Genomic DNA, 15,576 nt, shown 5'->3' on the forward strand with positions numbered 1-15,576 from the left:
CAAGCCATCCAACACTGTGCTCTGACCTGGTCAGTGGAACTGGCCAGAAATCTTGGAAGGGTGGGGGCTGCTAAGCCAGGATCTCCCAACATCCTGAAAAATCGTGGCAGGTCCTACCTTGTGATTGAGTACCTAACTGAGTCACCACTTTACCCTGAGTGAAAGTCACTGCAAAGCTGTAGAAATCAGCACCAACATATAGTGCTTAAGACTTTCTAAAGCTCCCTAACCTCATAACAATCAATGGCCCTCTGTCTTTCAGCTTCACTGGGTTGGGCATTTATGCAGATATCAATCAATGGCCTTGATACTGGTTGTAGGAAAAAAAAGAGAAAATTTCCTATTGCTTATTTTTGGTGGGCTAAACAGCACAAGATACCTTGCCTGGTTTTCAGAAAGTCCAAGCAAATTGCACGTGTGGTGGGGGGAGGGGCAGGACGCACACCAACATCCTATGATATTATATTACTTTCATCAGTGTCTGCATTTCTGCTCAGGGACTACCAGAAGCTCTGGTACCATGAAGACTGTTTCTGCCCATGCAGTCTAAAGGCTAAATGAGAGCAAAGACGGAGTTATGTGGGTTGGGATGTGGTGGGGAACGGGTGGGGAGACAACAAAAGCAGTGTTAGCACAGAGTCATTGACGAACGCACAGAACCACGTGTTTGGTAAGGGAAGGTAAAGAATCCTTCAGCCCGAAGAGAAATCACTCCTGCACCACGATTCCCTAAGGAGATTCCCAGTGGCTCTCAGGGCCTTATTTCTGGAGCAGATCCATGGTCCCGTGAACACAGTGAACTAGGGAATCCCACAGGGAGCCAGCTGAGTGGCTCTGAAGCCTAAAGGGATCTGTGGGCACTGGTCACTCTGTGGCCAGCATGAATGTTGAATGGGAAAGGGGCTGTAAGCACATGCATGTGTGGGAGGGCCACAAAGCCAGCCAGCTTACTGCCATCGTAGTTGAGCGTGGCGAAGTTGGCCTGCTTCTCCGCACAGCCAGCACTGTTGCACACCCTCATCTGCAGCTCGTACCACGTGGCTTCCTGCAGGTCATACAGGATATAGGACTTGGAGAGAGAGGTCCGCTGAGCTGTGGTCCAGACCGTGGTCCCAAAGGGTCTGTACTCCAGTGTGAAGGAGGTGATTGGACAGCCACCGTCATTCCAACCGATGAGGTTTAGCCTCACGCGTGTGGTGTTGATGCTGGCGAAGAGTTCTTGCTCCTTGGAGAACTGGGGTTCTGTGGGAGAATGCACAGTCATTCAGCTCATGGGACCAGCTCATGGGATACGGGAATGCCGGTCATCAGTATTGTCATGCATTTCCCCTTGGCTGCTTTCCCCACCTGGGTGAGGAGCTCAGTTCAAATCTGGGTCATAGACCAGTCCCAATTTGTCCACTATCTATAGGGACCTATGGACCAGTGGGCTGTCTCCAACTATAATAACCTAGGTATGAGAGGGAAAATTGGGTGGGTAGAGGTTATGGTTATGCATGTCAGAGTTCCTAAAGAAAAATGTTATTTTCATATGTGTGTTTCCTTGAGTGATTCTGAAGGAACCGTACTATGTGCTGAGATGACCTATTTCCACTCTTGTGTGGAGGGACGTGACTCAAGATAAGCCTAATTGGATTTGAGAAGTTCCAACTTGTGTCTCTTGCGGCCCAAGCACTTCTTACTGGAGCCCAGGGACCTAAAGGATATATTTCTCCATAAATTAATCCCTCATCCTCTGAACCCTTGTTGAATCTTAACCAAAACTCAGGGGCCAGACCCAAGTAACACCTTTGCCTTCCCATCTCTGGCTCTTTTGCTATCCAGTGTGGCCCTGTGCACCAGATGAGAGTCAGATGTGAGGGGAAGCTCCAAAGACCCTCTCACTGCCTCACCTATACTTCCATGCCACTGTACCCCTTCCCTTACTGGTGCCCCCGGACTACAATTTCACTGCTGAGCACCATTTCTGCCTCCCACCTCGCACCACCCAGGAGTTTATCTCCTCAAAGATTTCATGTTTCAGATTAAAAAACCAACTCACATTAATGGTCGACAGTCTTTCCCATTCCATTACTACCTGAAAAGTGGGTCCTTGGAGACAATGGGAAAGTTATGGATAGTTGAAGCATGGGGTGACGGAGGGAGAAGCTCACACTAGAAGGTATGAAGGTAAGATGAGAGGGTAAATGACGTATTTCATGGTGACCCAGTCAGGGCAATTTATGTAGGCACCAAAGCCCTTGGTTTGCAAATGACACTCTCCATTCTTACTGTAAATGGGATAATGAAGGAAGAGAACCATGTACATCCTCTGAGGACCAGCTATCTCTCTCATTACACTGCAAACATCCAAACCCGTTTTGGGAATAACAAAGTTCAAACTCACAAACAAGCATGCAAATATATGATGCATTATCTGTGATTACAATGCCCCATTCAGTTAGGGAAGCAGAGGAAATGCAGACAGCAGAAGGCATACATACCTTTCCCCAACGTTTTCGCTTCTATGATTTCACTGATGCGTCCCGGTCCCACTCCATTTTGGGCAGTTAGAGTGAACTTATACCAAGTACCACACTTCAGATTTTCCAGGCGGTAAGAACGTTCACTTGGGCTGATTGGAAAACTTCCCCACTGTTCACTGTTATCCTCGGAGTACTGCAATATGTACCCTACAGAACACAAGAAATATTCAAAAGAATCTTATTTTCTTTCTACTAGGAGTTGGTGGATGTTGGCATTTTGTATGGAATGAGAGTTCTCAGCCTTGATGCATCTCTGGAAGAAAACATCTGAAGTCTCCCTGATGCCAAGAAGTTGAACCCAGGCTGGGAGGAGTGATGTGATGATGTTCTGATTAGTATTTAGTCCATGCCAGATATTACTATGGTGTATTGCTAATTGGTATGGTGAAAATAAAACATCTTTCCCTCATTTCCTTTTTTTTTTTTTATAATTTTTTTTATTTTTTATAAACATATATTTTTATCCCCAGGGGTACAGGTCTGTGAATCACCAGGTTTACACACTTCACAGCACTCACCAAATCACATGCCCTCCCCAATGTCCATAATCCCAACCCCTTCTCCCAAACCCCCTCCCCCCGGCAACCCTCAGTTTGTTTTGTGAGATTAAGAGTCACTTATGGTTTGTCTCCCTCCCAATCCCATCTTGTTTCATTTATTCTTCTTCTACCCACTTAAGCCTCCATGTTGCATCACCACTTCCTCATATCAGGGAGATCATATGATAGTTGTCTTTCTCTGCTTGACTTTTAAAAGGTGTAGCAAACAGCAGAGGATGGACACTAAGTCTCTAGAAATCTGCCCTGAGCCCACATGTTCCTGAATCTTTGGGTATCAACATGGTCAAAAGTGGAATTATTTTTTTTTAATTACATTTATTTATTTTCAGCATAACAGTATTCGTTATTTTTTCACCACACCCAGTGCTCCATGCAATCTGTGCCCTCTATAATACCCACCACCTGGTTCCCCCAACCTCCCACACCCCCCACTTCAAACCCCTCAGATTGTTTTTCAGAGTCCATAGTCTCTCATGATTCACCTCCCCTTCCAATTTCCCCCAACTCCCTTCTCCTCTCTAACTCCCCATGTCCTCCATGCTATTTGTTATGCTCCACAAATAAGTGAAACCATATGATAATTGACTCTCTCTGCTTGACTTATTTCACTCAGCATAATCTCTTCCAGTCCCGTCCATGTTGCTACAAAAGTTGGGTATTCATCCTTCCTGATGGAGGCATAATACTCCATAGTGTATATGGACCACAGTTTCCTTATCCATTCGTCTGTTGAAGGGCATCTTGGTTCTTTCCATAGTTTGGTGATCGTGGCCATTGCTGCTATAAAAATTGGGGTGCCAATGGCCCTTCTTTTCACTACATCTGTATCTTTGGGGTAAATACCCAGGAGTGCAATTGCAGGGTCATAGGGAAGTTCTATTTTTAATTTTTTGAGGAATCCCCACACTGTTTTCCAAAGAGGCTGCACCAACCTGCATTCCCACCAACAGTGTAAGAGGGTTCCCCTTTCTCCACATCCCCTCCAACACATGTTGTTTCCTGTCTTGCTAATTTTGGCCATTCTAACTGGTGTAAGGTGATATCTCAATGTGGCTTTAATTTGAATCTCCGTGAGGACTAGTGATGATGAACATTTTTTCGTGTGTCTGATAGCCATTTGTATGTCTTCATTGGAGAAGTCTCTGTTCATATCTTCTGCCCATTTTTTTTTATATGATTGCCTGTCTTGTGTGTGTTGAGTTTGAGGAGTTCATTATAGATCCTGGATATCAACCTTTTGTCTGTACTGTCATTTGCAAATATCTTCTCCCATTCCGTGGGTTGCCTCTTTGTTTTCTTGACTGTTTCCTTTGCTATGCAGAAGCTTTTGATTTTGATGAAGTCCCAAAAGTTTATTTTTGCTTTTGAAGTGGAATTATTTTTAAGAATACCAAAGCTCTGGAAAAGGGGTATGTTGTCAAGGGGGTAGGAATCTCCTCAACCAGAGTCTACACAGTCTGCAATCCCTAAGGGAACTGGCTTTAAATCCTATAGATATCCCAACATTTCTTTTTTTTTTTTTAATTTTTAAAAAATTTTTATTTATTTATTTTTTTCTTTTCAGTGTTCCAGAATTCATTGTTTATGCACCACACCCAGTGCTCTATGCAATACGTGCCCTCCATAATACCTACCACCAGGCTCACCCAGCCCCCCAACCCCTCCCCTCCAAAACCCTCAGTTTGCTACTCAGAGTCCACAGTCTCTCATGGCTCACGTACCCCTCCAATTTCCCCAAGTCACTTTTCCTCTCCATCTCCCCATGTCCTCCGTGTTATTCCTTACGCTCCACAAATTAGCGAAACCATATGATAATGAACTCTCTCTGCTTGACTTATTTCACTCAGCATAATCTAACATTTCAACAGTCACCTGACTTCTCCTTAGTCTGAAAAATCCCTCCAAAAGTTCGATTCGGTACATGATAACTGTCACCTATATTTACATGATCATGAACATCAAGTGTCCTTTTCTTGAGTGCTCACCAGGTGCCTGCTCTGTCCTTTGCCCGCTGCATTTATTACCTCACATAACCCCCTAGAAGATAATTATTATTGTTCCCATGGTGCAGAGCAAGACACTGATGTCCATATAGGTGAGATGACCATCCAAGGGCCCTGTAAGTCAGTGAGAGTCAAACCCCACCTTCAGAATCTGAAGCCAGCTCTCCTGGCCCTTGTGATGACTGGGACATTCCTCCTTGTTATAGTCACAATTCCTGTTAACTCAGTCACTTCCTGGGAGGGGGAAGATGGTCCAGTTTTCTCTGTCCCCATCTCCTCCATGTTCACACCCAGACAACCCAGGACCAGCCTGCCTGGTGCATGGTATCCTCATGCTGGTGGACTGCTAACATCCCTCTGGCCTTTGGGGCTATATTTTTTTAAACACAGGTAAACCGCTTCTCAGCTCCACACTGCAGAAGCTTTTAAGCCCACACTGGCAGCATCAAATGTTCTGCAGACCTCTCATATGAAGGTCACATATCCTCATTTCTTCTGTGGTCAGGGTGTGGATCTTCCCTACTCTTTGCTCCTTCTCACCCCTCTGGCCCTTTGCTACCTTGCGATCCCTCTTCTTTTCCAAACCTCATTTTCTATTTGAGTCTCCTTGATCTGTACTCCTCAAAGCTCCTGCAGTACCTGACAGGTGGGTGAGGGATCTGGGTACCCCATGCTCCCACTGTCATTACCTGGGTTTCACTTCAGCTCTGTCCAAACCACCTCCCTGCTGCCATGAACATCATGGGAAGAACACTTCCCTTCTGATTTCTTCCAACCAAATCACATCTGAGAAGTTCTTGTAACCCTTGGCAATAGGAGCACCCATGTCAATGGCTGTGGCTACCACGGTGTTTCAGGGACTCCTGGTTGTCTTTCCTTGGAAACTCTTCATTACTAAAATGGCTTCACCTTCAAGATCTTCTGCTCTGACACTTCCTGCACCACCTTTCCCAGGCTCTCACACTTACAGAATCCAAACTCTAGTTGAGTCTTGAATTCCAAAGTCCATTGAACTCTTGCCTCAATGCCCCATTTTTCTTTTCCATAATGATGTTCTCTAATCAGTCTAGAACCTTCTGTAGACTATTTCCACAAGGAGCCCATTTTCACACACTACTCTAACTCTAGTCACATTTTTTCTGCCAGTTAGCAGCTCTGGTAAGCAACAATCCACTCTTCCTCCTAGGTGCCCAGCACCACTTGACAAAGTCATGAGACTGTGAAATTGTGACCACCACAATTTGGGCTGTTTATACACAGCTGGGGCCTCACTCCCTCTTGACAATGGCTTTGTTGGTCTATTAATGACTTCCGGTGCATTTTACATGGTAGCTGTTACAAATCTTCCCCCACACTCCTCCAACCTACAAACACAACCTCTCATCCCCAATCAGCCAACTATTAAAAAAAAAAAAATCTTTTTTTCACTGTTTTCTTTAAAAAAAAAAAAAAAGGAAGATCCTCCCCTTTACTCAGACTGACAAATGTTTAACAACTGGCTGTACAAAAAAAAAAAAAAAAAAAAAAAAAAAAAAAAAAGCCTTGACTAGTAGTAGCATTTCTCATTCTGGGGGCATGTAACTATCCCCACCTTGTGTGTGTCACTGGGTATAAGGGGAGAAAGAGATCGGACAGCTAGCTTGCTCTCATGAGCTGTAAGGGGCTAGGTCTAGCACACTGCTGGCTTCACCCTGAAATGACCCCCTAATTCCAGTTGTCTGTTCAACCTCTCCACACAGAAGAAGGGATGTCCTCAGCTTTTGGAAGTCCCCTCCCATGTGCTCTAGGATCAGCCCCCAACTGCTGTGCATTTTTGGTATGTTCCTCTGGGTTCTCGTCCTTCCCTGTGGCCACAGCTAGCTCAGAATGAGGTTTCTCCAACTTTACACAGGCTAGTATTTTCACACTATGTTCTTTTCTGCTATGGACTAAATGTAAAACTTCGTGCAAATAGATCATTTCCTACCTAAACTCTAGGTTCCCCATCTTTTCGTGCTTTATAAATGAGAAAAATAACTGTTTAATTAGTAATTAAATTGTATTAGTAGTTACTAATTACTTGAATGAATGATTGAATACAGGGGTGAATGAATGATGGAGTACTAACAACACGGGGAAGGAACAGTATGCAGAATCATGGGGGATAGATTACCAAATTCCTTCTTTTCTGCCTTTGTTAATCTTTCACTCAGATTGGAGGAATGATGGCAATTTTGTGAATGAGATGTCTTGGCTGAATGATAGGCTTAAGTAAATACCATAAAAATAGATGTGTGGCTTGCTGTTTAAGTAGTGGGGAATTAATTATAATGAACACATAACAATTATTTTGTGGAGATGTGTCACTTATTAGCCTAGGGGCTGTTACAGTCAACTACTGTGGGCAATGTGTTGCTCATTACCTCTGATGGAACTGCCCCCATTGTCTCCAGGGAGCCACGAGAGTGTAATGGAAGAAGATGTCGTTTTGGACACGGTAAGTCGAGGCTGATCGGGTGGAACTGGATAGGAAACAGTTTTTAGAAAACAAGAATTAGTTTTTCACATCTTTAATCTGCTTGAACAGCCATTTACCAAATCATTTTTAACAGCCATTTATTAAATAAGTGTTTTAGGTTGCCAAAATATGCAATTCACTTCTGTCAAAATGTCTATTTAGTTGATGTCCTTGGTTAAAGAGATAGAGCAGAGTGAATCTATTATTTAATGAAAATTTAACCACATTTCTACTTGGATTTATATCTAACTCATTTCCTCACTGATCCCTTGAATTTCTGAGTCGTTCATCACTGATTTAAACTAACTAAGGATGCTTGCATTACTCTGAATTTCAGCCATGACCCAAGTGAGAAAGATAAATGGCATCCACTTAGCTGCTCTGTTCTTAGGGATGTGACAGGGGAAGGAGGAGTAGGGGAGAGGAGATTGGGTGAAGGAAGAGTAGGGCACGGAGGGGAGGAGGGGAGAGTGGCTAGTGCAAAAAAGAATTGCAAAAATTTCCACTTTTTTTAGCTACTCCCCCAAGATGCAACACACACACACACACACACACACACACACACCCTCAGCTCTGGAAATCAAAGGTGTGCCATTGAGAGGCTGTCCATGAACTTGCACACTTGTACAAGGTTTGAAGAGTACATGCTTCTAACCAGTGGGCTTCAATATTAGCTTGGATCAGCACCAAGGACAGAAACACTGAAGAAATGCATAATCACGTTATGCAAATTATACAGAAACTTCCCGTAAAATGTCCATCTCATTTTTATTGAGAGAGAGGCCCATATATATTAACCTAAAGGTATGAAAACCTGACCTATGTAGATTCACAATATCATGTCAATCTTCTGAAAAACCACAGAATTCTGTCGACTCCAATTTACTTGAAATTTCAGATCAATTCTGCATTATTATCTTTTTAAATATAGTTGTTCTCCTCCTGTTCCCCTCCACTAAGGACAACCTGATTTTATTTTTACTCACTGTGATTTATTAATGTGACAGCACTTAAATCCAAAGAAGCACACCCTTTGGTTTTTCTACTAATAAAATACCACTCTTCACCCAACCCTGAACCCAGTCAGTGGCCATTTGGGATTTTACACATGATTTTAATTTAATTATCTTGAATTTGTCACATACATTTTGTATTTGATGTCAAGAAAAACCACATATGCTGTATTAAAGATCCAACTAAATATTAGGGCAATATTCTTAGAGTTTCAGTTGGAGACTTTTTAACGTACATTGTATATAAAAGTTTAGTTAATTAACAGATAAAAGACCTCAATTCAGACTCATTTTTGGTTTGTGTTTTCCGGGTTCCCCTTACACATACATAGAATAAACCGTGCAATTAGCAGAAGTTATCAAGGAATTTCTCAGTGATGCACGCATCAAGAAAAATGAGAACAGCCTCTCTATATGCAAAACTGTAAATTGTGTTATCTTTGGGATTATAAGTGTTTTTATTTTCTTTGATTTGCTGCAGTACATTTTCCAAGATGAACGAGCATATCTTATGGCAATATGAAAATAGCAATTAGCTCTTTAGAAAGGCTGATCTTTAAGTTTGTTCAATTTTACTCTTTGCATATAGGCATACATATAAAAATATCATTTAAAAGAGCCTTCAAACTCTGTACCTTGCACTTGCAAATTTAAAATAATTTCATCCGATCCCCAGTTGTTATTGGCAATGCAGCTGTAGTAGCCAGAGTCCTCTGCCTTCACGGTGCGGATGACAAAGCTGCCGTTGCTGAAGACGCTCCTCCGGCCATCAATCGTTACTAGGCTGGGTGTCCCGTTACTACCTCACAGGAAGAAAAGGGCACAGATTAAAGAAATTACAATCCAAATTAGCTGAGGCTGGGGAAAAGCATGAAGACTCTCTCTGAGGTCAACCGCACACTTGGAACGAAATTATGATGACATGACAAAAACAATGAAGTAGCTGGATTTCATTCTGCGGAGGTCAGACCTGTGAGGGGGCTTGGGTTCTGCCTTTCCTTCCTCCACCGTGCAGGCACCGAGCCACCTCTTCTTGGGAATTCCTTCTGGGGCAGAAATGCCATTTTGACCCACTCACTTAGGGACAACTAAATGTGGGGGTCTCTTGTGGACTTGCTTAAATTTATAGTTGTTAATGATTTTGACCCCCCAAAAAGTGAACTGTGGTCTCTCAGGAGGGTGACGGCGTTGGTCCTACAATACAAAGAATTCCCTTGCCAGTATAACCGCTGCCATGGTGGCTGCTGTCCAGCCATCCCCAGAAGCAGAATGCCTCTTTACCCTGGGAGCTTATTTATTTCCTTGGATTAACTGATTTCAAAGGACGAAAAGTGGTCCCTGGACCAAGACCATTATTTCAATAGTTTATGTCTTGTAAGTGCTTTTGTTTAAAATAGGCACTCTTCTGAATCTATTTTATATCAAATCTCCATGCTCATTAGTGAATTGTCAGCTCTTTATTTATATCCTAATTTCATCCTCTGAACATAGGGAAAGCACTTAGAAAAGTTACAGGATAGAATACATCTCACCCACTTTCTGCCTCCTTTCTCGACTGCTATTATATTAATAATTACTACTGAGTATGGAAAACTAGATTTTATATTAGCTAAGTCCTACTGTGTTCCGTCTCTTAAAGTCATTTCTCAGAGCATTTGAGGTAGGGTTAGTTGAACCATCATGTTGGAAGGAGAAAGGCAGGTACAGGTCTCCTATGAAGTCTGGCGTGTTCATCTCAGTTATACAGGAAATTTACATGAAAAAGTGCAGAGATTATAGCTTGGTTAAACTATTTTCCCTGCAAGTATTCTGTTGTGAATGAAAGGTTCTGAATTTATGGAAGACAGACACAGCACACCAGGCCCCTTTTAGCACTAACTCTAAGATCCCACACCCCCACCCTGCCACCTCTCCCATCTCAGAAGAGTTGGTGTTTCCTGGAATTTTCATGAGTGGAAATGAATACAACGTTAGACACCAGACCCAACCTAGTATGTCTGATGTCTGATTACATACAACCTAGTATGTAATCTCTTAGAGTTTCACTAAAGGCATATATTAGGTTACTGGTTACCTGTCTTTCATCCATTTTACTGCAGGAGAAGGGTCCCCAACAGCTTTACAAGGCAAGGCAATGTCCTTCATCCATGGGGTAGTCACTGTGCCGCTGAAGGTCAGGATTCGTGCTGGAGCTGGAGCACCAAACATAGCAGAAGCCCCATCAAGCCACAGCCGCATCGACACAAAAGCCAAAATGACCATCCCCCATATAGGGACACCCCCCAAAAGGGTAAATGCAGCACAGCCAATGAATGACATGCCTGCCGACACTCCTCTTTGGTGTCGGGATGTGTATAAGGGATTTTTCTAGTAAGAACATACAAATAGTTGGGAATCCCTACGGCAGCGTTTCCCCCCTCCCTTGACTAAACATGAAGAGCCCAAATTAAATATCTGCATCTTCATATACCCAGCAGCCCCAACCTGTGTCTTCTATGAGCCCAGTTGTTTGTTGAGCCCTTTATTAAACAACTTATCTCAACACCAAGAACCTCCTGTTAAAATGCACTTTTAATATCTGAAAGAATAGACCTTTCAAGGCATAAAGTGCTAAAAGAAGGACGAGTAACATGGAACAACTTCTCTTTATCAATTTTGTGGTATGCTCCTGACTTTATTGTGTCAGCTTGATCTTCAGCACAGACGTTAAGGAAAATAAATGCTTTCCAAGAAGCTTTTCTTGAAGAACAACTGTTTGCTTGGGAGAGTGATTCAGAGGCTCCTATGAGAGCATTGGCCAGAGGCATCTGGCACCAGCACAGTCCCAAAGCAGCAGTAGTAGAGAGGAAAAATCTCAGGTGGACCTACAACAGCAGGGGCTTTCTTGAAGACTGAGGAGCCTGGCACTGAGAGATTCTTAGCCCTACCTTCCTGAGGGAGACAGAGAAGCTGACACCAAGACCCCAGCTTTCCAGAGGCAAAACAATGTGTCCCATCTTTGCCTCGCATTGGGATACTGTCTTCTGGGAAGCTCCCTCTGGGAGCTCAGCCAGGCCAGAGGAACAGTCACTGAAACCAGTTATGAAAGGCGGCCCCAATCTGATTCTGGAGCCATAAGGATGGGACCAGTGTTGGGACACTGAATCATCAGACCCCCAAGGGTTTGGATTGGCCAGTGGCCATAGATGGAGCCAAGTCATTACAGAGGCATTCTGACCTAGAACACAAGCCTTGGTCATTAAGGTCTACCACAAAACTCTTATTTCTGTTGTTCTAAGTACGTTGGACCAGAGCTGATACAGAAATGAAACACCATTGGGCTCAGAAGCTGGGTCCGTTTTGCGCAGCAAGCGTTACCACAGGATCTTCCTTCTCGGAGCAGAGTCTACAGAGATGGTTCATGGATGGCAAAGACCACGTTTTCAGTTATTGACCTTCTGATTTCTCATCATAACAAAAATACCCTGGCCAGGGAGCATCATATTTCTGCCATTGGTGGTTTGGCATCTTCCATTTCAAACCCTTCAGACCATCCTTCTATAGGATGAGGAATGTTTTTGCAACAAAACTGGCATGATTAGGAAACCCAGCTAGGGTTAGGGGCTTCTAAGCTTTTAGACATCCCCCTTCCTACACACTGAATCCAAAAAGCTATGCGCATGGTGGGTTGTGTGTGAGTGAAGACAGATGTATTTACTTTCTATCTGCAATTGTATTCAAAATGGGGCAGCATTCTCTTTTTCCCCTCGCTATTTTATTCTGTCTTTTTCTTAGCTATCACATTAATAAGAATGACATCAAGAGTTCTTAAAAGTAAAACTGGAATCTTGGAATGTTCTTTTACATTCTCTTTTAGACACCTAGCAGGCTTGTTAGTAATAAATTGCCAGTGTGGTATATTCCAAAATCAGGGGGCATTTCCTGCTGGCCTAGAATTGTGAGGTTAGTACACTTATTCATGAAAACTGCTAATTTAGTGGTACCCTAAACACTGAGTGGTAGCAATTATCAGAAGTAGAATAAGAATATTCTGTGCCTATATGTGCTTTTTAGGACCAGTATAACACCTCAACGTGCAGATTCTTTATTGGTTTTTAGGAACTTTTATTCTTTAGTGACTCTGACTTCCCACTGTTAATTAAGGCCTTTGTGTATAGTATTCTATCAATAGAAGAAGAAGTAAATATTTTATTATATTTATAAATTTCCAAATTCCATATTTTCTGCTTTAGAAGTTGGATGCTTACTTTTGATGTAAGAAGGACTTCCTTGGGAAGTTGCTATGTGGTGATTTTCACCTACCCAAGGGGTGAAGATAGGCTCATTTCCCTTACTTTCTTTAAGACTCTCTGAGTTGTAAACCACCCACACTTAGCACTGTGTTCACTTCTAGGAGGATTCTTTTCTGCTTTGCACAAGAGTTAGTGCCAGCTAGCAGCAACCTTATTTCTTAAGCTGAAATGTGATAGCACGTGTTCTGATTTTCTGGTGATTTTTAGGGCATCATAAGCTTTGTTTCTGGTAGAGGAGGGATTTAAAACAGTACAATGAGAGTGGGAAATGAGATCTTTCCTACAGTGGCGCACCTTTAGCTAATGGCTCCACCATGATGATTTCGCTGCTGTTGCCTCTCCCAGCTGAAGTCACAGCTACCACCCAGACACTGTACTGATGGTTCCGACTCAGGTTGGGAATTCTGTAGGAAAATGAGTCAGGAGAGGCTTCAAACTCGCTGATCACCTGTGAGAGGAGACATAAATGTTCCCACATTCAAGGAGGCAAATGGCACACATGGATTTCCTAAAGGCACAGTTATTAACATGTTATCTATCATAAGAAACAAAAGCTGCGGCTAATCCTTTTCTAAAAGGCTGGGATATAAGATATTGATATACGTGTAAAGAGCTTACGTTTCTCTATGCAGCAGCTTTCACAGCTACCAAGGAGAGATTTAAGCCATGAAATTACAGGTTATGGCACATCTGTTTTATGCTGTGATAGAATAATGAAAACAGATTTACCCTCCTACCCAAAACAACCTTAGAGCACTCAAGAGTATATGAAACCAGTCTCAAAACCATTGCACACCAGGTAATGAAGAACAGAGCTCTCTGAAATATGGGAAACAGAGAAAGTGATCCTACAATTGTGGGGTTTTACATTTTGGGAGAGTCTCCAGGCCATGGCACAGAGACGGAGCCCAGGAGGAGCCCAGAGGGTTCCCTGAATTGAGAATTTACATCTGAGAGACTGGGAAGAAGCTGGAACTCAGAGGACAGAGCTACATGCAGAGAGAACTTCGGGGATTGGAAGAGGGTCCCACATGGGTATTCAGCAGAGTAGATCTGTGCAGGTATGAGAGGAAACTACCAGAGACTAGAGAAAGAACTAACTGAACAGACTGGAGGTCACAGTGCCCAGCATTTACACAGGGCTGGGAATACTTCCTGTTCCACCAGGCACATTGGGAGACCTCAAGGTTCACTGGGCATTGGATACAATGCATCAGGGTCTTACCTTGGTGGTGGGGAATAGTTAGGCCTAGACTGAACACCAACTGGTACTGCCTAACAAATATTAAAAGCAAAATTTATATGGATGAAATTGTCATAAAGTAACTTAACTGCATCTCAGACCAAAAGTCAGAATATTTACAGCAGTAAAAATATCCAGTACTCAATAAGGTAAAATTCATAATATTTGACATCCAACAAAAATTTTCCAATAAGAATGACCCAAATACCCATCAATTGATGAGGGATAAACAAAATATGTGTTGTATCCATACTAAAGACTATTATTCAACAATAGAAAGAAGTGAAATACTAATACATGTTAACTTGGATAAATCTTAAAAATATTATACTAAGTGGAAGAAGACAATCACAAAATATAACATACTTTCCATTCCCTTTTAATGAAATTTCCAGAATAGGCAAATCTAGGAAGATAGAGAGTAGACTAGTGATTGCCAGGGGCAGAATGTGGAATGATTGCTATGGGGTATAAAATTTCTTTCTGGGATGATGGTGAATGTACTAAAATTAGATAATGGTGGGTAATTCTGTGAATATACTAAAAGCCACTGAATTACATACTTTTAAAAGATGACTTTCATGGTATGTGAATATTTCAAAAAAGCTGTTAGAAAAAAAATTCAGGAATGCAAAAAAAACATAGAGAAACATTTCTTTCATAAAGAAAATATGATTTAATCCTCACTGACCTATTATTGACACAGATATTAAATTTAACAGAAATGAGCATTATAATAGTTACTATAATTGTATTATAGCTGTATTTTAATTATAGATAATTAAGAATTTAAATAGGTACATGAATGATAAAAAAATACCCACATCAAACTTGAAGTGGATTTACAATATGTTAAATGAAAGATGCACTGGATTAGATTAATAGTAGATTAGATTTTCAGAAATAAAGGTCAGTGAACTTGTAGATATATCAATATATTAAAAAAAAAACAGAAAAAAAGAGGGTAAACACTTCACAAACTATCGTGAGTTATGGGACAACATTGAGCAGTGTAACACACATATAATTGGAATCACTAAAAGAGGGAAGGGAGGCACAATAGAAAAATGCTTGATGGAACAGAGGCTGAAATTTTTCCAAATTTGATGAAAAATATAAACACAGAAAGCCAAGAATCTCAGTGAACTCTAGACACAAAAATATGAAGAAAACCATACCAAGATGTAATCAAATTGCTCAAAACTAGTGATAGAAAATCTTAAAAGTAGTCAGAGAAAGGATATGTTTATGTGAAGGAATAAAAATTAAAATGTCAGCAGACTTCCTGTCAAAAAGGATCCAAATGTTTCCTGTCTTGCTAATTTTGGCCATTCTAACTGGTGTAAGGTGATATCTCAATGTGGTTTTAATTTGAATCTCCCTGAGGGCTAGTGATGATGAACATTTTTCCATGTGTCTGATAGCCATTTGTATGTCTTCACT

At 41.9% G+C, this 15,576-nt stretch overlaps 1 protein-coding gene across 1 annotated transcript in view; it reads right to left on the minus strand.

Annotated features, from left to right (window-relative positions):
• Nucleotides 1–15,576, minus strand: part of DSCAM (DS cell adhesion molecule) — a 749,662-nt gene that overhangs the window by 49,864 nt on the left and 684,222 nt on the right. The window contains exons 22-27 of the mRNA XM_059165108.1: nt 13,185–13,338; nt 10,673–10,790; nt 9,234–9,397; nt 7,491–7,589; nt 2,484–2,672; nt 952–1,242 (exon numbers count right to left, since the gene is read on the minus strand). Coding sequence (XP_059021091.1) covers nt 952–1,242; nt 2,484–2,672; nt 7,491–7,589; nt 9,234–9,397; nt 10,673–10,790; nt 13,185–13,338 — 1,015 coding nt within the window. The remainder of the gene's footprint in view (nt 1–951; nt 1,243–2,483; nt 2,673–7,490; nt 7,590–9,233; nt 9,398–10,672; nt 10,791–13,184; nt 13,339–15,576) is intronic.

Source organism: Mustela lutreola, chromosome 2 (genome assembly GCF_030435805.1).
Source record: "Mustela lutreola isolate mMusLut2 chromosome 2, mMusLut2.pri, whole genome shotgun sequence".
NCBI lineage: Eukaryota > Metazoa > Chordata > Mammalia > Carnivora > Mustelidae > Mustela > Mustela lutreola.